This window comes from Juglans microcarpa x Juglans regia, chromosome 6D (genome assembly GCF_004785595.1).
Source record: "Juglans microcarpa x Juglans regia isolate MS1-56 chromosome 6D, Jm3101_v1.0, whole genome shotgun sequence".
Lineage (NCBI taxonomy): Eukaryota > Viridiplantae > Streptophyta > Magnoliopsida > Fagales > Juglandaceae > Juglans > Juglans microcarpa x Juglans regia.
The window spans coordinates 7081975-7108931 of NC_054604.1; the positions used below are offsets into that span (position 1 = coordinate 7081975).

At 38.9% G+C, this 26957-nt stretch overlaps 1 protein-coding gene across 1 annotated transcript; it reads left to right on the top strand.

The window, feature by feature from the left end:
• The first annotated feature begins 20369 nt into the window (after positions 1–20369).
• LOC121234958 (putative pentatricopeptide repeat-containing protein At1g74580) lies at positions 20370–26471 on the top strand. The gene is given in 5 exon segments (XM_041131116.1): positions 20370–21561; positions 21564–22673; positions 22676–22906; positions 23791–23878; positions 26309–26471. Coding segments are annotated over 3 exon segments (2325 nt in total). The 5' UTR covers positions 20370–20516; the 3' UTR covers positions 22846–22906; positions 23791–23878; positions 26309–26471.
• Positions 26472–26957: the final 486 nt, after the last annotated feature.

Consider the following 26957-nt stretch of genomic DNA (forward strand, 5'->3'; position numbering starts at 1 on the left):
CCCAGCAGTGCCATCTGTGTTAAGCCCACCACCTTTCTGCTTTAGCTTTTGGATGTAGCATTCTCTTGCTAAGACTTGTTTGTCTTGGATTTCTCCCACTTCTTGGGGAGTTGAAAATTTCATCTTGAGGTAGTAGGTCGATGTGATGGCCCACAAGCTGTTGAGGGTGGGTCTTTTAATGATGGCGTTATACGATGACGGAGTTTGTACCACTAGGAAGTCGACCATGACCAGGGCTATGTAGGGGCCGCTGCCGGCGAGGACTGAACGTGATGGTTCCCATAGGCTGAACCATACTTCCGGAGAAGCCTTTCAATGGCATGGGGGCTGGTTACAATCGAACAATATCTATTCCCATTCTGATGAAAGCCTCCTAGAATAGGATATCCGCAAAACTCCCATTGTCAATAAGGATTTTGTGGGTGGTGAAGTTCGTGATGAATATAGTAACCACCAATGCATCATTGTGGGGATATAGGACCCCTCCTTGTCTGCCTCCATGAAGGAGATGATAAGGGTAGGCTCACCCTTCATGGTACTGGGCTCGCCTGACATGTGTTTTTCTGCTTGAGGAGGAAGCACCCCTACTCGTGAATCCTCCCTACTATGGTTTAGATTTCTCTTAGTGGAGGTCCCCTCCGTGGTGGCGAGCGAGGACAATCTTGTTGCGGCCCCCGTGCTGGTGGTTGCCGCCGAGGGCTGTCTTCCCTCCTGTGTTGATCGGCCAGGTCCATGCTCATTTCTCTCAACCTTCCCCTTCTTTCTTACTCCAGTATCTAGGCCAGGAGATATGTTGCCTTGTCCGCTCTGCATACTTCCTTCTCCCTTGCTGGGAGAATCAATCCTTGGTGTTATGTGAGTTAGACCTGTGGTATGTACAATAATGGCGTGCAATACCTCAGTCATCCTCTTCGTGGGCAGCAAAAGTGTTGGCCTTGTGGATGGTGAAGGTAGGCCAGTCGAATCAAGGTCCCGATCCCCTTGTCGGGGCCTCCTCCCTCTTCTTGTCTTGGGAACTTTTCTCCGGCTTTTCGTGGGTCTTGGCCTTGGCCGAGGCCTTCCCCTTCCTCTCTGCTCATTGCAGCTCTTTTTTTCTTAGCTCGGTCAAGGCCCGAAGAGTGTCCTCGGCGTTGATGAAGTTGTTGGTCTGATCCATGAACTTCCACAATTTCACAGGAGTTCTCCTTGCCAGCTCAGCCATAAATTGGGATCGCGGCCAAACCCTCTTACCCCGCCAATGTTATCTTCTCGTCTTGGTCGTCAGTGGTCATGCACTCCTTGTTGAACTGGGCTAGGTAGGACTTTAGGCTTTCTTCCTCTGCTTGTTTGATGGTGAGGAGATATGTCGTCGGGCGCCACCTCCTCCGACTCAACATAAACTGAGTCAGAAATAAACTGGTTAGCTTGCCAAAATTGTCCACATATCTAGGTGCCAAAACCCCGAACCATAAGCGTACGAGCCTTTTAAGGGTCAGCGGGAATGCTCTGCATGCTACCTCACCTGGGAAGCCATGCAACATTATATGAGCCTTGAAAGTTTCCACGTGCTCAATAGGGTCCCTTCCTCTGTCATATATTTCCATGGCTAAGACCCTGAACTTTGGTGGTAAAGACACAACCATCACTTCCTCGGTGTAGGATAGCCAGTGCTTGTGAGCAGCTGGTCCACCGTCAATGACATACCCACCTTCCTTGATATCTCCTCATATTTTTCTTTAAGATTACGAAAGTCATATTGCATGTTCTTCTGCTTCTCTTCCCTATTCGGTCTAACTTACATGTTCTGGGACCCCACATGCTCACTATCGCTGGACTCTGCTCCATTGTCCCGCTCCTGCTGAGGTGTTCTATGTTCCTCGTTTTCTTTACAAAGTGTTTGCACCTCGTCGGTTAACTTCATCACCCATTCCTCAATGTTTTCAATCTAACTTCCATGATGTCCCCCATGTCTCTTCTAAGTTGTCCGAAACGGGTTGTCGCAGGCATGAGAAAGATATGTAAGATCTACAAGGATCCCACAAACGATGCTAATGTTAACGTCATGTTTCACACACCTTTGAGCTAGACTCTGACAACTCAGATCTTCCGAAATGGGCCTGCAAAAGAAATGAGAGAATGTAACTAGGAGAGGGCGGCCTTGGGGCCAGGGAGTCTACGATGCCAAAGTTAGTAAATATTTTTAAGAGTTTGTAAATAAGTGAGAGAGTCTAGAGATCAAAGAGAGACCGTTTTCTCATACCTAAGACTTACTATTTATACTATAAGTCTGGGGGGACAGATTGTGTCTGCCCCTATGGAGTCTGCATCCTTCGTACTGTTCCCTATGTCAGAGTCTTTTAATGCAGCGTGACTCTACGATGATGTCATTAATGTGGCGTGTAGCCTGGGAGGTGGTGCCATTAATACGGCATGGTTTTCCAATTTCCTTCTCCCAGATAGTATCATTGATAGTCTGTCGATATCCTTCCTATCAGAAGATCGAGGGTTCCCCACACATTATGCCCACTATGTAGATGAGAACTCGAGAGCTGGATACTACTCGAGGGGCCCTAAGATCGACGAGTCTCATCCCTTGCAGTACAATCCCTCCTATAGGTTGCGTCCAAAGGACCTTACCCATCGGCTGGGTTGGAGACTTTGTTCGCTCTGGGTTGGGCCTTTGGTCTTAATTCCCGTAGGTTTATTCATAGGCATGCTAGGTCTGAAGTGGGGGAAAATCCCCTTACACACTTTGAAAGCGGTTCAATAATCAAAGTTCTTGCGCTCACAAGCTCGAGTTATTCAATATCATACTTTCATCCTATTTTTATTTTACTAAGTAAAATGTTACTTTATCCCACTTGGATCATATTTTATTTTTTCAAAAGAGAAATTTATAGGTTGAAAAAAAATGTCACATTATCGAAATGAAATGAAAGTAAAATTAGAGTTTGGTATAATTTATTTTTTCTATCACAACGACATCGCGCAATGTTTAGTACTTCCCGCTGCTAGGGTTTCACACTCTGTTCTGGTTTTCTGCCTACGGAAGGCGGAGGCATGGCAGCTGCGAAGGGAAGCTCGGGTCAACAGACCTATGCTGACCTAGTGGCGGCGATCCCTCAACCGCTACCTGAGATGGTTGTTGCACCGAAACTCATGAAGGGGGAAGTATTTTTCAATTTTCCAAGGAAGAAATTTTCGTTCTGCAGAGCCCTTCCGTTTCTCTTTGGTCTTAAAGTTCCTTCATCAACACCCCTCTCTAGACTCTATTCGAGCTTTCATACACAATCGATGGGGCTTAGCATCTTTGCATGTCGTCTCTGCCATGAGGCGGCCACGCAACTTCGTCATTTAGATCTCTATGGAATCTGATTTCGTGAAGGCATTCTTGCGCAAATCAAACGAAGTAAATGGCATCCCGTATCGTATCTTCCACTGGACTCTGGATTTTTAGGAAGAGGAAGAGCCTTTCTGTCTAGATCTCCCTACTGGGTTTGCCCCCTAATTTCTACCATGAATCTTTTCTACGAATCTTAACAGCACCTCTCAGACAATTTATTCGTCGGGATAACCCCACAAGGTCCGCGACTCGGACGGATGGTGCCCGAGTGTGTGTGTAGATGGACGCTGCCAAGGAACCTCTCCCCCATTTTTGGATTGGCGCACCAGGGGTCCCTTCTAGTAGAAAAGATGATATTTTCTATGAGACCCTCCCTGCCTTTTGCTGCAAATGCAAATTGCATGGACATAATATGAGCAACTATCGTTTTGGAAAAAAAAAAAAAAAAAGGGTCTGTGGAGAAAATTTGGACTCGTAAGAAGGAGCAACCCGAGAGTAGTAATGAGGAACAAAATGTGAAAAAAGTCCAAGTAAGTGATATGGAGAAACAGGAGGATCTAGAAAAAAATGAACCAAAAAAAATCAGTTTGAAGATGTGGAAAAAATTGAAAGTTGTTTGGAGGATTTAGGTCCAAACGCTATACTGAACAACCAGGTTAGGAAGGAGGATGATGATAACACGATTGAAGGGCTCGAGAAGTTTTTGGATTCAGAAGACCAGTTTGGTTTAAATAACGCTATACTATTTACCACTGAGGAAAATCAGTGTATTGATGTAGAAGCAGAGGACGTGAGCTTGTTAAAAGAGGTGGGGAATGAGGAAGATTTCATTTTGGAAGATGATTGTTCCTCGGAGCTAGAAATGAACCATCCCAGGAAATCCTCCCACAGGACAAAGACTAGTCCGAAAGTTTGCCTAGGAAGAAGAAATATCATAGGAAGTAATTTGTGAAAATCAGAAGCTCCACTTGGGTTATTGCCCGGAACTTTTCAGAATCTCAATGATTGGGCCTATAGTTGCTTGGAATTTATGGGGCAATGGTACTTCTAGAGATCATTTAAAGAAGATCTCTTAGGTGGTAAAATTATTGCCTTATTTGAACCTTTTCAGAGCTCGGATCGAGCTCAGTGTTTGATGACTTCTTTACATATGACTTCTATGGTCGCCAATGACACTATAGGTGGCAAAATTTGGATTTTCTAGGATAAGGATAGTGCTGTGCAGATTGTTCATGTGGGCTTACAATTCATTAGTTTAAGAATTGGGGAAGGATCCTCCCAGTTTTTGTGCACCTTTATTTATGCCAAATGTAATAGGTATGAGCGTCAAGATTTATGGGATGATATGAGTCTTCAAGGGTCAGAAGCTGGTCCTAGACTGTTTGTTGGGGATTTCAATATCATTAGATATGATTATGAAAGAAAGGGAGGTATATCGAGACCCAGAACTGCTATGTCTGAGTTTAATAACTGGATTCACCAAGAGGGATTGATTGAAATGAAGACTAAGGGCAATGTGTTTACCTGGTGCAATGGACAATTTGGAAGGGCTAGATCTTGGGCTAAACTAGATAGAGCTTTACTAGATGCCTCTTTGCTGTCTTCATGCCCGAATGCTAATGTTTCTATCCTCCCTTGACTCACTTCATATCACTCTCCTTTAGTAATAGAGTTCCTACTTGATCCTTTCTCTTATGGGCTGGCACCTTTTAGATTCCAACAGATGTGGGTTGAGCACCCTAATTTCTTAGATTGTGTTAAGCAGGTTTGGTCTGATGAGGTGCCGGGTTCGGGTTTGATTAAATTGAGTGCTAAACTAAAGAAGACTAAAGTGGCTTTCCAGGAGTGGAATAAACTTGTCTTTGGCAGAACTAATGATAAGATTCATAGGCTGGAAACTCTTATTGGTGCGCTGGAAAATAGGCTTCAAAGGTGTTGGGATGAGGAGACGGATAGGGAACTTCTCAATGCTTCGACTCAGTTGGACTCTTGGCAACGCAGAGAGGACATCCGTCTAGCTCAATTGGTCAAATTGAAGTGGAAAGTTGTTGGGGATAGGAATTCCAAATTCTTTCATGATGTCTTAGCTAATAAAAGGCGCAAAAGAGTTCTTGAAATAAGATCCCCTTCCAGTATAGTTTATGAGTCGCCTGAACGGATTCACCAAGGGGCCGCTGAGTTTTTCAAGAATTTTCTTCAAGGGGACCCTCCTTGAGAGATTCCTAATTTGTCTCACTTAATATCACCGGTGATTTTGGAGGAAGAGGGCGACCGCCTATGTTCGGTGCCCTTTATGGAGGAAATTTTGGATGCAGTGTCTTCCATCCCTCCGAACAGTTCTCCGGGGCCGGATGGTTTTGGTTCGGGTTTCTTTAAAAGCTGTTGGGAGATTGTGAAAGTTAATGTCTCGGATGCTGTCTTAGATTTCTTTATTTATAAACAACTCCCGAGATGTTTTTCCGCCTCCTATCTTGTTCTGATCCCTAAGGTAGATAACCCCACGGGCTTTGATAAATTCAGGCCTATTAGCCTCTGCTCTGTTTTCTACAAAATTTGCTCCAAAATTATTGTTAATCGGTTGTCTGGTTTTCTTCCTAAGATCATCTCCCTGGAACAGGGAGCTTTTCTCCCAAGTAGGAGCATTTTTGAAAACATTAGTCTCACTCAGGAGATGGTTAACTCCATCAATAAAAAATCGCATGGTGGGAATATTATGCTCAAAGTGGACATGGCTAAAGCTTACAACCGCGTCAATTGGAATTTTTTACTGGAGGTCCTTTGCTGCTTTGGTTTCTCTTCTCAAGTTTGTGCCCTTATTCGGGAGTGTATTTCTACCCCTTGCTATTCTATCATGATGAATGGCACTACGAAATATTTCTTTCATGGTGGTCGGGGATTGAGACAGGGGGACCTTTGTCCCCTTATTTGTTCATCATCTTACAAGAAGTGCTCTCTATGCTGATCAAGCAAAGCATGGGGGCTAATCGTTTTGGTCAATTCTCTCAGCCCAGAGGTACAACTATTATCTCCCATTTAATGTATGTTGATGATCTAGTTATTTTCACCAATGGTAGCATGAGATCCATTAGGGAACTCCTTAAGGTGCTTCATCAATATGAATCCTGGTTTGGTCAAAGTATCAACAAAGACAAGACGTCTCTGTTCCTCTCTAAACATATTTCTTTGTCTCGAAAGAGGGAGATCTTGCGAAGAACTGGCTTTTCGGAGGGCTTTTTCCCCTTCAAATATTTAGGAGTCCCTATCGTCTTGGGTAGACTCACTCACTCACATATGGAGGAAATGTTGACTAAAGTGCGTAAGAAAATAAGCGGTTGGAGAATGAAACTTTTATCTGCGGGTGGTAGACTGATTTTATTATGGCATGTGTTATCTAGCATGGCTCTTCATTTATTTGTCATTTTGTAGGTCCCTCAATCTATCATCAAAGAGTTGCAATGTCTGATGAGTACCTTTTTCTGGGGGGAGGCAAATGGTAAAGGAAAAAAAATGGGTTTCTTGGAATGACATTTGCAAACCTTTAGAGGAAGGTGGTCTCAGTTTGAGACACCTCGACGACATGCAAAAAGACCTTCACATGAGATTTGCTTGGAATTTAATTCAAGGTAACTCCCTTCGGGCAAATTTCTTTAAAAATAAATATATGGGGGCTAAGCCTTATACTCTTATTGATCCTAATAAGGGCTCTAGATTTTGGAAAATGATTATTAGAAGTATGCCTCTAGTCATGAATAATGCGAAATGGAAGATTAAGGAGGGAAGTGCTTTTTTCTGGCATGACAAATGGAAAAAACGTGGGCCCCTAATGGATCATATGACTTTAATGGGCTCCCCTCTTCTACGTGTTAAAGATTGCAAATTGAATGATAGTTGGGATGCTGATTTTATTATGAGGTTAGTTGGCCCAAAAAACGTTGATGATATCTTGGACACTTTAGCCTCTTGTAAGACTGGTTTGGATGTTCTTATTTGGACTCATTTTGACAATGGCTATTTTTCTACTAAATTGGCTTGGGACTGTGTTCACATCAGGGTTTGCAGTTAGATTGGCATCCCTGGGTGTGGCATAAGGTGATTCCGCTTACAATATCTATTGTTATGTGGAAGGCTTGATATTCGGCTTTAAGCGTGGATGATCGTCTCTGCCGTATTGGTATTTCGATTGTCTCTTGTTGTGATTGTTGCAGTGTTGTTGGACGTTATGAAGATCAGAGCCATGTTCTGTTTGAAGGTGAGCTACCCCACAAGGTGTGACAGTTCTTTGGAAGCATGTTTGGTGTCCCAATAGGCAGAACTTGGAAGGATACTGTGTCCTCTTGCTTTCGTCGAGCAAAATCATCTACTCAAGTGGGGTTAGTTATGGGAATCATCCTGGTGATTATCACCTGGAGACTCTAAAGGAGAAGATGTTCGGCGCACATGGAGGGGCTTAATGTTCCTTTTCCCAATCTTTTGCATTCCATTAAATACCGGATTGGTTTATTATGTCATGACCCACAAAAAATTTCTAGTTTGTCTAATTTTGATGTGCAGGTGCTTCAATGGTTAAATATTCCTACTGTCACCCCTTTAGCTAGCAGGTGCTGTTTAGTGACTTGGACGAAACCCCAGACTGGATGGTTCAAATTGGACACAGATGGAGCAGCCTAGGCAATCCAGGCTCTTCTAGTGTGGGTGGTATCAGTAGAGACGATCATGGCAAACTGGTCCATGCTTTTGCTTCCCATACTAGAGTCGATTCTAACAACAAAGCTGAATTACTAACCTTTCTTCATGGTCTCAAGGTTTGCACCTCTTTGAATTTAAATTTTGTTGAAATTGAACTTGATTCTTTAATTGCAATCTCTTGGTGGAACCGAAGAAGATGTGGGGTGTAGTACTTGGAGGATTTCTGGGAGGAAATCAATGAGATCAGGGCGTCCATGACATGCTCCATGAAACACATTTTCAGAGAAGGAAATCAAGTGGTAGACTGATTGGCTAAACAAGGGGCGAAACGATTTAATCTTGCTTGGAATAGCTTGGGAGACTCTCCTGCATGTTGAAAGGCCTTATTCGCATGGATTATTCTGGGCTACATTCCTTACGCTTTCTCTAGTTATTTTTGTTGCGGTCTGAATTTTTTGCCTTTTTTGTGGGCTCTAAACTTTAATATTGGTATGATTTTTAGTTTTGATACATGGGATGCTTCTTTGAATATTTGTATACCCTATGGGCCGTCTTCTGTTACCACGATTTTCCTCCACTATAAGTGAGGGCAATAAATAAATTTGGGATTAAAAAAATAAAAAATCCCATTCCCTCTTGGGCTGCATGAAGTGATCAGGTGTCTCTTTCACGTTGCACTGTTCATTCAAGTATACCTGGATCCGAGCATGTAAGTGCATCCTCATTGGCTTGGCCAAATGAGGAGGTTGGCTAAAATTTGCATAATTGATGTAAAAAACATCCCACATTGAATTGGATAAATCTAAAATAATTTAGACTTTTGCTACAGTGGTTGGCCAAATATGGAGAATCACAATTGATTCGCCAAATATTAAAATACTAATTTCTCACTCCAAACAAAAATTAAAATATTAATTTCTCACTCCAAGCAAAAATACTATTTGGTTTCTATTTAAGAAATTTAGATAGAATTTTAAATGAGTTTAATCAAATATTTTTTGTTATTAGCATTAAATGACTTTTGAAAATATGATTTTTTTAATATTAATTTAATTACAATATAATTATTATTAACATTTAATTGGTAGAGATACAAAATGTGATAAAAATAAATTAAATAAAAAAATTATTAAATTATAATATTTTATTATTATATAGAGAGTGAATGGATAATCTAATGTGGGGGTTGAATTTAAATGGAATAGACAAATATAAAAAAGTGTGATATTGACTAAATTTTGAAGATAAATTTGGCCAAGCCAATGAGGATGATCTAATGCAGCCCAAGTGCGAAGAATTTAAGTTTTTGAAATCCATAATCCGGGTTATACCCACGTAGACCAAGTCTTGCAAAAAAATCAGTTTTTATTTATTTTTAAATTCTATTACACGAGTTGTACCCGAGTTAATAAAATATACCCGACTTGCAAGTACTGAAATTTTAGAAGTTGTTTAGATAATGAGATGAAATATGAACAAATAAGATAGGATGGGACGAGATGATTTTAAATAAATTAAATAAAATATTATTAAAATATTATTATTATTTTGAGATTTGAAAATGTTAAATTATTTATTATATTTTATGTGATAATTTAGAATAATTAAAACAATATGAAATGAAATGGATGGAAGGTATTTAACAAAAGGACCTAAATCCGATATCCGTCCCTAAATATGAGCTGATGATTAATCCGATTATGGATCCGAATTAAATAACTGCCTCTTGACCGGGTTGGAAAATGGGCCCGGATGAACGTGGGTACCTCTCTCCATGTAACCCCTCTCTCTCTCACACAAAAGTATATTCTTTCCCATAAAACCGCTTGAAATCAAAAAACGGTTTGAACTTAAAGACCAAAACTCTGCCCAACGGTTTTTTTTTTTTCCCTCTCTATGTTTTCTCTCTAGAACAGAGTAGATGTTTTTTCCTACCCTAGTGTAGGCCGTCAAGGTCCAATCTCTTTTCTTCCTCTTCTTAAGAGTGGAAAGAGATATTTTATGATGGATGAGAAACTACGGTTGCTATACGAGAAGCTTTCCCTTACTGCAGAGGAGTCTGCGGAGGTAGTTGTAGAAACAGCGAAACTGGCTGATCTACAGGCTCGAGGTGAGAAGTCTTTGATGGTCAAGCTTTTTATGGATTGACACTTTAATTCTAAAGCATTTAAACAGACGATGCGGCAGATTTGGCGACTGAATAAGAGCATAAAATTTCGGGATCTAACGACGGGTCTAATGCTGGCGGAGTTTGATGACCCAAGGGATAAGACACGAGTCCTCCAAGATGGTCCCTGGACTTTTGACAAACAGTTGGTATTAACCAAGGAGTTTGTGGGTCATCTACAAGTGCATGAAGTTTCCATGACAGAACCAAATTTCTGGGTTAGAATCCATGACCTTCCACTGATTGCACAGAATGAATATGTCGGTAAATTGATTGGGAAGGCTCTGGGTAAGGTCATTTCAGTGGTTGTTGATTATGATGATTTAGCATGGGATGAGTACATGAGAATCCGAATAAGTTTGGACATTACGAAGCCTCTGCTGCGACAGAAGAAGATTTCCCTGGGCTCCCACAGAGACTGTTGGGTACGGTTCACCTACGAGCGGCTGCCGGATTTTGTTAACAGTGTGGGTGTATGGGACACTCCCATCGTGACTGTGAAACCTGGAAGTCCCGAACAACAGATCATGAGGGAGACAGTCTTCCTTACGGACTATGGATGAGGGCGTCGCCGCCTGCTGGATGGGGGGCTCATAACCATCAGATGGGCCAGAGGATTAGCAACACTGGGAAGCAACATACTCCTATCTCTGTGGCCAATACCGAGGGCCACGCCGCAAATTTGCAAGAGAAATCTACGGGAACTCCAGATAACCGTGATACCAGGGCTGAGGCAGTTGCGTCTAGTCAGTTATTTAATGTTCCCATTTATGAAGAGCAGTCGTGTGATAAGCGGAGTGAAGCTGAAACTTCGAAGAAAGGCGTCCCGAATGTTCAACTACAATCCGTGGAAGCAGGAGTTTTCAATGCCATGGTTGACGCCGTACCCAACGGCCAGGAACACTACCCCTTAGATAAAGAAGCCGTTTTATGCCCTAATGGGCCTCTAATGGATCACGTGGTGAGCCCAACAAAGCCCTCTGGTGCTGGAGTTGCCCGGCCCAAACTAAGATCCAAAAATAGAAGGCATCCAACCTCCCCCGTGATTGAAGTGGAAACCCCAGAAGCTTCCATCAAGACTCCGCGTAAGCGACCTGCTCCATCTCCTGTACGCGAACATGAAAGGGCTGCGAAGAAGGCTTCCACATGCTTACTTATGGGTTTGGTGGAGGAAGATAATCATACTGGATCGGCGGAGGCTGCGGGACAGCCCCGCCGAAACCAATGAGGCTGCTAACCTGGAATCCTCGCGGGCTTGGGAGCCCACGAGAATTTCGAACTCTTCTTGATCTAATCAGGAAGGAAGCTCCCGATGTTGTCTTCCTGTAGGAGACAAAGGTTACATCTCACGTAATGTATAGCTACAAAGTTAGGTTAGGTTTTCTCAATTGCCTTACTGTTGATTGCTTTGGCTGTAGTGGAGGCTTGGTGCTTTTATGGAATGCAGAGGTTAGTTTGCAAGTGCTTAATTATTCAGCTAATCACATCCATATTATGATTACAAATGGTGTAGATGGAACTAGGGATTGGTTCCTAACAAGATTTTATGGCCATCCTGAGACTGCCAAGAGGAACCAAACCTGGGATTTGATCCGTTCACTTGCCCCTTCAGTTGACAAACCTTGGCTTGTTTATGGAGATTTTAATGAAATCTTGGATCATAATGAAAAGTGGGGGGAAGAATGAGACCTCAAAGTCAGTTAGATGCGTTTCGATCTGTTCTTACTGATTGCCAATTGATGGACCTGGGCTTTTCAGGCCCTGCCTACACATGGTGCAATAGGAGAGAGGTAGGAGGTCGAATTTCTGAAAGACTTGATCGATGCTTAGCAAATTCTAGCTGGGTTGATTTATTTCCTAATTTTAGTGTTCAACATGGGACTGTATCCTACTCTGATCACATTCCTGTGTGCCTTAATGTTGATGATTTTACTACTCAGCAAAGGGGTAAAAGGATGTTCAGATTCGAGGCTATGTGGGTGGGTCATGTGGACTGTGAAAGAATTATCCAAGATACATGGCAAGAGGAGCAGAGCGGAAGTCGCATGGTTGCTACTATGAGTATGATTTCAAATTGTGGAGGCAAGTTAGCTGGTTGGAACCAAAAGAAGTTTGGCATGGTTCAAAGACAAATCAAACAATCCCAAGTCAAGATGAAAAACTTACAATCTACGGATCCCACTTGTGAGAAAGTAGAGGAACATAAAAAAGCAAGGGAGGAGGTTCAGTTGTGGCTAGAGAGGGAGGAACTTATGTGGAAACAGAGATCAAAGGTTCAGTGGCTGTGTTGTGGGGACCAAAACACCAAGTATTTTCATCAGAAAGCTTGCCAAAGGAAGAAGAGAAATTTTATTCAAAAGTTGAAGGATGGATATGGAATTTAGAGAGAGGGAGCCCATCGAGATGAGCTGGTTAGGGAGTACTTCAGTTCCTTGTTTACTACTTCATCAGAAAGAGGTTCATTGGACATTCTGAATGGGGTGGAACCAAGGGTGACTGCCGAAATGAACACTCAGTTAGAAAAGAGTTACAATGCTGAAGAGGTGTTCACTACGTTAAGGCAAATGCATCCTAGCAAAGCCCCCGGCCCAGATGGGATGCCACCAATTTTTTTTCAAAAATATTGGCACATCATTGGAGACAAAGTTACTGCAGCTCTGCTCGAGGTCCTCAACACAGGTCAGTTTCCACCTGATTTAAATCACACTCTGTTAGTATTAATACCAAATACATGTTCACCTACGTTAGTTTCTGATTTTCAACCTATTAGCTTGTGTAATGTAATTTACAAGCTTATAGCTAAAGTCATTACTAATCGATTGAAAGGTGTGCTGCCCTCCATTATTTTTGATACAAAATCTGCATTTGTGCCTGGAACACTCATCACAGACAATGTGTTAGTAGCTTATGAGCTAATCCACTATCTTAAACATAAGAAAAAGGGGAAAAAGGGCTTTATGTCACTGAAATTGGATATGTCAAAGGCTTATGATCGAGTGGAATGTGATTTCCTTGAAAGCATCTTAAGAAAATTGGGGTTTACTCGTGGGTTGGTTGATCTCATCATGAAATGTGTGACCTCAATCTCTTTCTCCGTCATGGTGAATGGTAACCCTACGGATCCAATACTGCCTTCTCGAGGCATTAGACAATGGGACCCCCTGTCCCCTTATCTATTCCTATTATGTACTGAAGTTTTAATTAGTTTGCTTAAAAATGCTGAATTGGACAGATCTGTTAAGGGATAAAAATCTGTAGGGGCGCCTAGTATCAATCATATGCTTTTTGCTGATGATTCTATTGTGTTTTGTGATGCGGATGTCGCCACCTCAATTAGCATTCAAGGGCTGTTAAGGAAATATGAATTAGCCTCTGGTCAGATGATTAACAAACAGAAAACTGCCATGATCTTCAGCTTTAATGTGCCTGATAATTTGAAAGAAACAATTATGGCTATGTGGGGAGGGAGTACAGTTCAACAATATGAGAAATATTTGGGCTTACCTCCCATTGTTGGGAAAGCTAAATCTGTTGCTTTTGCAGAAATTAAAAGTAGAGTATGGAGGAGAGTACAAAGTTGGAAGGAAAAATTCTTGTCTCAAGGGGGTTAGGAGATCTTACTAAAGGCTGTTGCATGTTCAATCCCATCTTTTGCGATGAGTTGTTTTAAACTGCCCGCTACTTTCTGTAGAGAATTAGAGAAGATGATGGCTCGGTTTTGGTGGGGACAAAGAGATGTGGGGAGGAGAATCCATTGGATCTCGTGGGACAAACTCTGTGTTCCTAAATCCAGCGATGGAATGGGTTTTCGAGATCTCAAAGTTTTTAATATGGCCCTTTTAGCTAAACAGGCTTAGAGGGTGCTCAAGTATGAAACCTCTCTAATACACAAGTTGTTTAAGGCTAAATATTTCCCTAATTCTTCATTTTTTTGAGTCTCAAATAGGCCATAATTGTTCCTACACTTGGAAAGGAATTTGGGAAGTAAAAAATATGTTGATGAAAGGGTGTCAATGGAGGATTGGGAATGAGGCTACTGCTCGGATATGGCAAGTAGCTGGGTCCCTGGCTATCAAAGTTTAATGCTGGAGGAGACTGTGTGACGTCCCGATTCCCACGTACAAAAAAAAGGGGAATCATGACGTCAGGATGATGACAACACGGTCACGCATCCCAACGATAGTGCCAAGTTTGTGTACATGCAACTGTACAATACACAATGCAGTGGATAATATAAATAAGTCTACTAAGTACCAGAATTTTTTAAATACAAATATTCAAAACAAATCATCTTTAAAAAGTTATACAGTCATCCCAAATATATTACAAAGGCAATACATAAATAATTGATAAAAACGAATCTCGATAAACAGGTGCAATCCCAGATCACTCCTCCAACGGAGCCAAGCTAAGGCTCGTCATCCTCATCTGCATCAAAATCTGCGATACCATAAAATGATACCACATGTAAGTATAAACCAAACAACTCTCGGGATAAAAACATATTGATGCAACCAATATGCATGCATATAATGAAATATGCATCAAATCCAAAATATCATTTTTTCTGAAAATAGATATTTTCCAACACACGCCAAAATCACATTTTGGCCCAAAAACAATAATTCGTCATTTTTCCAGAAAATGACCCAAGTCAATAAAACATCATTTTCCCAGAAAATGAATCACATAAAATCCTTTTATTCAACAGACGCTATTTTTCTAGAAAACAACCCATTAATCCATTAACCAATGCACCATGATCTCCCCTAGGGATCATCCGCACGTCCTGGCTTCGTAGCGATGCTCAGTTCTGCGCCCAACGCGTTTGTGGCCAAGCACCCACTACGCAACGAGCGATGCCCAGTTCCGCGCCAGCGCTTTCGTGGCCAAGCATTCTCTAGCCCCCGCCAGTAGAGGGGCCACGGAGTCGGCACGAGATCATCTCGTCCGATCCCATTGTTACCCAGTGACAACCCAGGGGACGTCACTCAGTATATTCCGCTCCCGAGTGACCAGAGGAGCTCCACTGAGATAATACCTCATCTCGGCTTGAGGTCGTGATACACACGCACCCAAAAATCCTTTAACACATAAAAACCCAGTTTTCAATCAATACATGAACATGAATGGATTTACAAGAAAACCCAGTTTCCTTTACCAACATGATCATGCGTGTAATATGCCATGTACGTGAACAACACCATAACCAACAACCAACAACTCACAATGCAAACCAAACACACAACAACTCCATCTACAATCCATCCGACCCCCAAACTCCTCGGACTCAATCCGGCATATAACCAACCAGATCACAATAATATGAATTAGTGCAAAAATATATTTAAATCACGATAGTTCTTTGGAAAAATACTTACAGTGCTATATAGTAATTTTTGAAAGATCATGGAGCTGCAAGAAGTGGTGGCACAGCAACGTAACAGTGCAAAATGCACTGTGGCCGTGGGTTTCAAAAACTCACTTTTGAATGGGGACAAACTAAGACCCGAAATTGATAGAGTAGGGCTTAGGGATGTCGGTGAAGCTAGTGGTGGTGGTGGTTGGCCATGGGTGGCGGCGCAAAGGGTGGTTGAAGACCAAAAATACCTAAATCGAAAATGAGGTTGGTTGTGCTTCACCGGTGATGGATCGAAACTGGGGTTGGGTGCATTGAGTAGCTGGGAGGTCGAGGATGAAGTGGTGAATAAATGGTGGCCAGAGGTGGCGCGACGGCGGCGCGCGGGCTCAAGGAACGCCGCGGTTTCAAGCCGTGCGTGGAGGAGAACGCCGGCGAGATAGGGGCCGAGTTTGGTGGGGGATGATGGCCGGCGGGAGGGGAACTTGTGCCGGTGGGCGGTGTCAGTCACGGGCGGCTCACGGCGGAGGGCTGGGTGGAGGAGAAAAACGCACGGGAAGAGAGAGGGAGAGGGACGTCCGCGTGCGGGAAGCAGGGAAGAAAGAAATAAGAAAGAAAGGAAAAGAAGAAAAAGAAAAAAGAGAGGAAAGAGAAAATGGAGGAAAAGAAATGAAGTCCAGTCCTCACATCTTAGGTCACAAAAATGATCCAACGGAAACGATTTCAAAACAACAAGTATAATAAAATAATTTAAACGTAATAATACAATGAAAATAAAATAATTAAATCTAACAATCAATTAATTTAAAATAAAGAACAATTTAAATGCATCACAATAATAAATATTAAGAAAACACAACAAATTAATTTTCACAATTTAAAGGTCATAAAATAAACCATTTAAAAATATCCGATAATTTTAAAACAAGAGAATAAATTTTTGAATTAATAAAAATAATCTTTCAATAAAAATACACTAAAATACGGGGTGTTATAGACTGGCAGTGCAGAAAGGGATTTTTCAGCAAGAGTAGCATCTTTGATAGATATTGAGACAGGCTGGTGGGATGTCTCCAAAGTTAGAGCTCTATTCAATCCAAGAATAGCTTCAGATGTAATGAAAATCCTTCTCAGTCCAGGGCAACATGAAGATGTATGGATGTGGCGGCATGAGAAAAATGGGGCTTTCAGTGTTCTAAGTGGATATCGATTTTTCAAGAATCTTACAAGTGGTGTTACTGCTGAGAGTTCAAACGCCCATGATGAGCAGAAAATGTGGAAAGCCATTTGGAAAATGAGGGTCCCTAATAAAGTTAGAGTTTTTGCTTGGAGAACTTACAAGGAAAGCCTACCCTCGAAATACAACTTGTTTAAGAGGAAAATTATAGAGAGTCCTGCATGTGATTTTTGCAATAATTTTATTGAAGATGTATCCCATGCTGTGTTACAGTGTCATGAAGTTAAAGTTGCCTGGCGGCAACTTGTACCTGCTTTAACATTTTTTCCTGAATTATGCACAGTTACGGAAGCAATTGTGTCCCTGTTACACAGAGGGGATCAAGGTTTACTTAGCAAATTTTTCTTAATTGCATGGTCATTTTGGTACGGGCGTAACAAATGGACCATTGAGCACAACCTATTGGACCCTTTGCAGGCTGCAAACTATGCTATTAGTTTGCAAAAACCTGTAATCCCAGCACCTGCCAGACCAAACCATTCAATGCAGAAACTGGGTTGTTGGCGAGCTCCTCCTACTGGGTTTTTCAAGCTGAATGTTGATGCTACGTTATTTTTTTATCTTCAAAAGGCTGGAGTAGGCGCTGTGCTTAGGGATGAGAAAGGAGATGTTCTTATGGCTGTAAGTAAATCTGAGCATGAGCTTCATGAACCTGCTTCTGTTGAGTTACTAGCCATGCTATGCGGCCTACAGTTTATTTTGCATTTAGGGATTTCAAAAGTCGTGTTAGAGAGTGATTGTTTACTCATTGGAAGCTTTGGCTAATTCTGAGGATTCCTTATCAAGCCAAGGCAACCTTTTAAAGGAGGTTAGAAATCTGCTTAGTCATTTCAACGAGTATCAAGTTCAACATGTAATTAGAGGTGGAAATCAGGTGGCTCACTTCCTAGCAAAGCATGCATGGTCAGTAGGGCTGAGCAAAAATCCGACAATCCGACTCCGAATCCGACTCCAGTCCGGCTCCGCTCCGAGTCCGCTCCGACTCCGACAAGTCGGAGTCGGAGTAGGAGTTTTTTCCCTATTGGAAGTCGGAGTCGGAGTCGGAGTTGGAGTCATTGAAGAACCGACTCCGACTCCGCTCCGATCCGCCTCCGACAATCCGCCTCCGCCTCCGACTTGGTCCTCCGACTCCGCCTCCGATTTTATACATATTTTATAAAAAATATATGTGTTTTTCTATATATTAATCATTTAAATTTTATACAACTATATCTTATATAGTTAGTTAAACTCAATAATATACTAGTTAAATAATATATTTATACTATAATATATAGACTAAATTGACTAATAAATAATAATAGTTTAGTATATGACTATATGTAAATATCATACTATTACAAATTTATAATATTACTACCATGTTACATGTAAGTTGTAACACTAAATTACTAATGTATAAATATAATAACATGTAATACTAATGTATATATAATATACTATAAACACTAAGATGCATAATAACATCAACATGTAATACTAATGGATAAACACCAATCTATAAATTTAGAATAACATATAATACTAATGAATAATAACTAAAGTATTATTCATATAAATTTTATATAACAATATCTTGTATTAATTATATTTTTTGACTTAATAAATTCTCAACATATTCCTTTTGATAAAGATATTAGTAATACTAATATACATTAGTATATTAATTAGATTTATGGTCTAATACTAATACTATTAGTAATCCACTTTAACTAATACTAATATTTATACTAATACTATTATAGACTATAGTTATAACTTATACTAATATAGTTATGTTAAATCACTATAACTAAAACTAATGTAGTTATACTAATCATTATAACTATATATAATATTAATATCACTATTAGTATAATATATAGTATTAATAATAACTAATACTAATATAACTATTAGCATAACTAATGTCACTACTAGTATAACTAATACTAATATTAATATACTAATACTATTAGTGTATTACTAATATTTATATATATTAATATATATATCAAGTATAAGAGATTAGAGATTTAATATATATAATATTAAATCACTAACATACCAATAGTATGATACTATAGTATTAGTAATTATACTATAAGATATAGTAATAGACTAATAGTATAATATATTAATACTATATTATATATAAAATAGTAATACTATATTTTGAATCTTCATTTCATATACGGTGCCTTTTTTTTTAATATTCATATATAATAATATATATCATATATATAATATAATTAAAAATAGATTCATAGTAATTATAATAGTATACTATAGTAACTATACGGTGCTTTTTTTTTTAATCTTCATTTCGTATACGGTGCCTTTGTTTATTGTAGTGATTAGTTGGATGTGGATATAGAATCATGGACGATGGGAGTACATGTAAAAATATGACTTTCTTTTTATTTTTTAAATGTATGTTAGTATGTTACTTGTTTTATTTAGTTGTATTTTTTATTATAATCAAAAGTTTAATAAGTTTGGATTGTAATTTTGAGAAAATTGAAATTTGAAAGACCACAATTTTTTTTTTAAAGTGGGTCAAATATGAAGTTCAAAAAAAATTTAAAAAAAAAGTCAAAAAATCCGACTCCGATCCGACAAGTCGGAGTCGGATCGGAGTCGGATTCTCTACATGTCGGAGTCGGAGTCGGAGGTCGGATTCGACCTCCGACAAAGTCGGAGTCGGAGTCGGAGGTTGGGCCCTCCGACTCCGAAACTGTCGGTGCTCAGCCCTAATGGTCAGTCTATGATTTGGAGATGTGGATGGGATTTGTCCCTTCTTTTCTACATCAATATATCTGGCTTGATCAAGCCAATTTGTAAACATTACTTTGATGATTAAATGAAGTTCTTATTATCCAAAAAAAAGAACAAAAAGAAAAAAAAAAAGGTATATTCTTTCCCATCAGCTTTATTTGTTGTCTGGATAGAGAGACGAGAAATTAGAAATATTTTGGAATTCGAATTTAGGTGCCAAATTTGTATTCCGAATGAGATATTTTTTTTAATTAGTGGTCAATGAATTGTTTTTTATTGTTATTGTGAATTTTTTATATTTTTAAAAATATTTATGATGATTAAAAAAATATATAAAGAAAAAGAAAAGAAAAGTAGAAAAACTACTTTTACCTTTTCGGTAGATAAGAAAAATTTTGATTTTAGATGAAAGTTTAAAATATTATTTTTTAATATTATTATTATTTAAAAATTTAAAAAGATTGATTTAAAATTTAAAAAATTTATTATTTATTATATTTTATATAAAATTTTAAAAATAAAATTAATAATAAAATGAGATGAAAATTTTGTGCCACGTCACACTTTCCAAACATATAATCTTCGGAATAATTCCCAACATCTTCTAAAATTTTTCTCCCCCCCTCCTCCTCTTCTTTCCCCCTTCAGGCTTCAATTAACAGCTGAGACTTTTTTTCCTTCTTACTTCCGTACTCAATAGCTTCTCTCCTTGAATTCGATTCTCTCTCTATCTCTCCCCGTCCCATGTGCTTCGTCAGTGAACAACAAGTGAACTTAAATCCCCCCCTCCTCCTTTTTTCTCTCACAAGTGCCTGCAAATCTGGTGTATCACGTGTGAGTCACTCTCTACCCATTTCTTATTCTTGTTCCCCCTTGAGAAGTGAATTCGCTGTATGCCTTTTAGTATATGAACTAGGTTGTCTGTTTGTTCTGTAGTGGTTTATTGTATTTACGTGGCTTCGTAAAATCATTGTGTAGTGTTTCTGGAATGAGTCCTGCTTTACTCCCTAAACATGTCGCTGCGGTTGTCAAATACCAAAAAGATCCCCTTAAAGCACTTGCAATGTTCAATTCGGTGAAAAAGGAAAATGGGTTCAAGCACACATTATTGACTTATAAATGCATTATTGAGAAGCTTGGATTTCACGCGGAGTTTGAGGCCATGGAGAGTATGCTTTCGGAGATGAGGATGAATACCGATAATAGTTTACTAGAAGGTGTGTATATTGGAGCCATGAAGAATTATGGAAGGAAAGGGAAGGTTCAAGAGGCTGTTGATGTGTTTGAAAGGATGGATTTTTATGACTGTGAGCCTTCGGTTCAATCTTATAATGCGATCATGAATATACTTGTTGAATACAGTTATTTTAGTCAAGCTCACAAAGTGTATTTGAGGATGAAAGATAAAGGGATTGTTCCAGATGTGTATACTTTCACCATTAGAATAAAGTCCTTTTGTAGAACAAGTAGGCCTCATGCTGCACTGAGGCTTCTAGATAATATGGCTTCTCAGGGATGCGAGTTAAATGCAATTGCATATTGTACGGTGATTGGTGGGTTCTATGAACAGAATTGTCAAGTTGAGGCATATGAATTGTTTTTACGGATGCTCAGGCATGGTATTTATCCTGACATCACCGCATTTAACAAGCTTGTTCATATTCTTTGCAAGAAGGGGGATGTCCAAGAAAGTGAGATGCTTCTCAACAAGGTACTCAAAAGGGGAGTTGTGCCAAATTTGTTTACACTCAATATATTCATTCAGGGGCTCTGCAAGAAAGGTGCGCTTCATGAGGCTGCCAGATCATTGGATGGTGTGACGAGTGAAGGTCTGACTCCTGATGTTGTCACGTATAACACTTTGATCTGCGGGTTGTGTAAATACCGTAGGGTTGTGGAAGCTGAGTTTTACCTGCATAAAATGGTGAATGGTGGGTTGCAGCCTGATGGATTTACCTACAATACTATTATCGATGGATATTGCAAACTGGGTATGATACGAAATGCAGATGAGGTTCTTAGTGATGCAATTTTCAAGGGTTTGTGCCTGATGAATTTACTTATTGCTCACTAATCAATGGATTTTTCCATGATGGTGATATAGACCGTGCCAATGCTGTATTTAATGAGGCATTGGATAAAGGATTGAAACCTAGTATTGTTCTCTACAATACCTTAGTCAAAGGGTTGTCTCAGCATGGACTAATTTTGCAAGCCTTGCAACTGATGAATGAGATGTCAGAAAATGGTTGCAAACCCAATATATGGACTTACAACTTAGTTATCAATGGGTTGTGCAAGATGGGGTGTGTCTTAGATGCCTTGAATCTTATGAATGATGCTATTGCTAAAGGCTACGTTCCTGACATATTTACCTTTAATACTTTGATTGATGGTTGCAGCAAACAGATGAAGTTGGATGATGCACTTGAGATAGTAAATAGAATGTGGAGTGAGGGTGTTACTCCTGATGTGATCACATATAATACTGTGTTGAACGGACTTTGCAAAGCTGCAAAGTCTAGAGATGTGATGGATACTTTCCATGCAATGATAGAGAAAGGGTGTGTCCCTAACATAATTACATATAACATAGTTGTAGAGAGCCTGTGCAAAGCTCGAAAAGTAAGTGAAGCTTTCACCTTACTTGAGGAAATAAAGAACAAAGGTTTTACTCCAGATATTGTTAGTTTTGCAACGTTGCTTAATGGGTTTTGTTCTACTGGTGATTTGGATGGAGCTTACGAGTTATTTCAAATGATGGAACAAAAATATAAAGTTTCCCATACAACAGCAACATACAATATACTGATCAATGCTTTTGCTGAAAAGCTCAAAGTTAATACAGCAGAAAAGCTTTTCTATGAGATGGGTGACCATGGCTGTGCCCCAGATTGTTATACTTATCGTGTTCTTATTGATGGCTTCTGCAAAACGGGGAACATTGATTCTGGGTACAATTTTCTCTTGGAAAAGGTCGAGAAGCGATTTATTCCATCACTGAAGACATTAGGACGGGTACTGAATTGTCTTGCTGTGGAGCACAGAGTTTGTGAGGCAGTTGGTATCATCCACCTTATGGTGCAGAAAGGCATTGTACCTGAGGTTGTAAATACAATTTTTCAGGCTGATAAAAGGGAGGTGGCAGCCCAAAGATTGTTGTAGAAGATTTGTTGAAGAAAAGTCATATAACTTATTATGCATACGAAGTTCTATATGATGGCATCAGGGATAAAAAAGTACTTAAGAAGCTTCAAACTAAACCTTCTCCTGACTTGAGAATGAGTTCTTTAAATGTTGATGGACCAATATACTGATTTCAAAAGCTGCGAGAGAGGGCTCTCCAGTGGCATCTGGAAGAGTACTGCAGCACACTCGGTACTTATCTACTTTATAATTTCTTACCTCTTAACTTAGATTAAGGGTGGTACTTATCCACTTGATACATATATTCGATATGTATCAAAGCTTTAAATTAGTTGCCATCCCTTGTCAAAGGCACTCCATAGCCATGTAGTTTAAGAAGGAATATCCCAAAATTACTCTATTGCTAAAAGCTCTAGCTGGCAGTTGTTTGAATCTTGAGAATGGCTGCTACGCTAGAGGATAGGATTATCCAGAGTGCCCCTCCTAGGACAAATGGCAGGATCAAACCCGGCTAATGGTCTTTTGTGCTTTTGACTCAATCCTACCCTTTGCCCTTAAGGACCCATTATGGATCCCATATGTTATAATTGTGTTGCTGCCACTGGTTACAACTAAACAATTGCCCCATGTAATCAGGAGATAAAACAGCCGTGAATTTGCCAGACTTACTGCATGTTGATCTTGCATGTTCAGTTATTTTATTTTCTTAAATTGAAATGAAAATATGAATGGACTGAACTGCTCAATGCTCTTTGTTAGATTATCTTTAAAGTTTTCTGGGTTACTTTTCTGGTTATGCTCAACTGGAAAAAAAATTTGCAGGCTTGCTTCTCTCACTGGTTACAACTAAACAATTGCCCCATGTAATCAGGGGATAAAACAGCCGTGAACTTGCCAGACTTACTATACGTTGATCTTGCATGTTCAGATATTTTATTTTCTTAAATTGAAATGAAAATATGAATGGACTGAATTGCTTAATGCACTTTGGTAGATTATCTTTAAAGTTTTCTGGGTTACTTTTCTGGTTCTGCTCAACTGGAAAAAAAATTGCAGGCTTGCTACTCTTTTTTAGCCTTATTTTTTGCTTTTAATATCTGGTCTTAATCTGTTAGATGCAGGAAAAAGGATATTGCTGTTGAAACTCGGCTAGTCGGAAATTCAATCGTGAATTGACTATCAAGTTGACTCTGCGGTGAAAGGGTGAGTAATGAATCTTGTTGGTGCTTTTTCTGGCTTAGCTTCATCTTATTTTTATTTCAGTGGTGTGATTCATACCTGTAGATTTTGTGATATAGTTATGATCGCCATTGTTCCAGGTATTAAATCCAGAATATGTTGGCATCATGCCTGATAGAATATGAAGGGGACCTTTTGAAATATTCAGGATGCAACATTACCATCTCTGGAGCCAGCGATCGGTAAAGCTAAAACGGTGAAGACAATAATGCAAATTCAGAGTGTAAGCTAAAAACCGTGAACCTTACAATCTTCCAGCTTTTCGAAAACTTAGTAATGGATATTCCAAGTTCTCCCCGGCCGGTGGACCTGGATAGCACCTTTGCGCATTTTAATAAGGTTCTCTTACTTTAAAAAAAAATTAATTTGATATTTCATTTAATAATACAAAAAGCCTGGACTCTTTTGGTTTTGGTTAAAAGTCTGAGATTTATATTTCAAGTGATTTATTTGGAGGGAGATGACCTAAGCACCAATGGGTGGAAAGACATCGGCAAATTTCCTTCTCTTCTGCAAGTTCGTGTTTGGTTAGCGAAAGGATTTTGCTATGAATCAGCCATTATGCTAGTAGTGTGTGCAGTAAATAGTGGCTAATAAGAAGAATTATAAATCTACTATTTGGAGTTCTTGTAAAAGTATTGTTGTTGTTGTTGTTGTTTTTTTTTTTTTTTTTTTTTTTTTTTTTTTTTTTTTTTTTTTTTGTGTTTTTCTTTATGTAAACTTAGGCAATTATATATGATTTTTTTTCTTGAGAAATTGAAAACTTTTTATTTTTTATTTTTTGTTTTTTGTTCAAAAGATATTTAGATTAAAGTTGAAAGTTGTCTTTGAAGAATATTTTAAAATACGGAAACCCAACCTAGAAATTAATGGTTCGATAAGATTAATGTAAATGGTTATATGACACTACTTGTGTTGCAACTTATGCTATAGAAATGAAAAATACTTAAGTCACAAAAAGATTATACAAAAGTAAACTCACAAACTAACGTGGGTTGATGTGGTGTGTCAGATTGTAAAGTTATTTTTATTGTAAAATATATTTAACGGATGTTATAAAACCACATCAGTTTGTGGGTTTACTTTTGTGTAATCCTTTTTGTGTCTGTAATAGTTCTCTATAACAATACGAAAAAATGCAAAACAATTATCAAAGTTAGGGCATAAAACAATTATCAAAGTTAGGGCATAAAACATATACTTGAAAACTATAATCAATAGGAAAGTATTTTAATCACAATGCCAAAGTCAATTTAATGAAGGTTGTTTATTTAGTAAGTGGGTGGGTGTAGGAAAGTGGGCAAAGGTGATGTAATATCATCAACAAAGGAGGTTATTGTTAAGATATAATATTAATTGATAAAACCTATTTTTTCTTATTAACTTAAATTTTTGGGACAAATAGTGATTTTACATGGTATTAGATCAAAGATCTTGTGTTCAAACCTTATTCTACTTTATATCTATAGCCTATCTCACATATGCAGTGTCATCTTCAGGCTTACGATCCTAATATGGGCAGGGGGACAAAAAGAAAATTAAAATTACCTCGAGGCCTCTAATTGCAATTATTTTGTGAATAAGGTTGAGCAAGGTTTCCTCGTTTATGGTTTGGTCCATGAGCTTATCACCAATCTTTGTTTGAATTAATAATTCATGGTTGTTCACGTTGAAGGGCCTGGCTACCATCATTGCGTGCGTAAGTTCATCTCCTTAATTGTTCTTCAGTCAATGTAGAGTCACTTTCAAACATTGGTTTCATTTCATCATAAAGAAGATTTGATAAACATGTTGAAGAAGAAGATGCAAGATTTAGGAACATTAACTCATTCTCTAGACAAGGATGCTTACAAGATCTGAAAAACACAAAACTGAGAAAATAGAGAGATAAAGATTATACGGGCGAGGAAAATCGAGTTTGGAGTAATCTTTTCATTGGATATAAGCAAAGCGAAACACAATTAAGACATACTTATATTAAAAGAAAAATTATTTTCATCAGTTACTATTCATTACCCCACACCTTATGAAAGGAAAAAAAAAAGCTGTAGGTGTTGGGTGTGGGAGTGAATAGTAGCTGATGAGTAGAATTTTTCAATTAGAGACTAATAATATTTCATATCATGGTAAAAATAATTTTGATATTAATTCAATCTCTATTTTGGTATCTTCTTTCTTTCTTTATCTGAATTTGTTCAATGGCTCCAGTCGCCATAGTAGACTTTGTTTTTTTTATTGTTCTACACCATAATGCCACCAATTCAAGAACCTTCAAATACCATAAATTAACTTAAAATGAAAAAAAAAAAGAGACGTATTAATGTAGGAATACATTTTAATTAGCATTAATTAAGACCAAGTGAATAATCTATATATTTGCTGAATGACCATCAGGCTCTATTCATGACCAGGATGATGATTTCATCCATGACGTAGGAAGATGTTTTCTTTTTCTGCAAGAAATTGGAGGGAGGTGTCTTTATACAAATAACCTTCCATGGCGTTGGACCTCAATATCCAAGATATCAAAGCAGAGACACTAGAGAAAGAGAGAGATGGCAGAGGAAAACAAAGTGATTCTGCATGGATTCTGGGCTAGTCCTTTTGCTAAGAGGGTGGAACTGGCCCTTAAAATTAAAGGTATTCCCTACGACTATGTGGAAGAAGATCTGAGGAACAAAAGCTCACTTCTGCTCGAATACAATCCAGTTTACAAGAAAGTTCCTGTACTTGTTCATAATGGAAAACCCATTGCAGAGTCGATTGTCATCCTTGAATACATTGACGAAACCTGGAAAAATGGTCCTTCACTTCTGCCTAAAGATCCCTATAAAAGAGCCCAAGTTCGCTTCTGGGCTAGCTTTCTCGAGCAGCAGGTATTTAAGAGAAAATGGTGTATAATGATTGCTCATTACCTTGTGACCATGGGTGTTTTTTACAATGAATTTTGCATTTCAGTTTGTGTCAAGAATTTTCCTCTCCCAAATTTATTAAGCATGTGATAAACACATGTTTTTTTAAATGTGTAACTTAAAAAACTGAA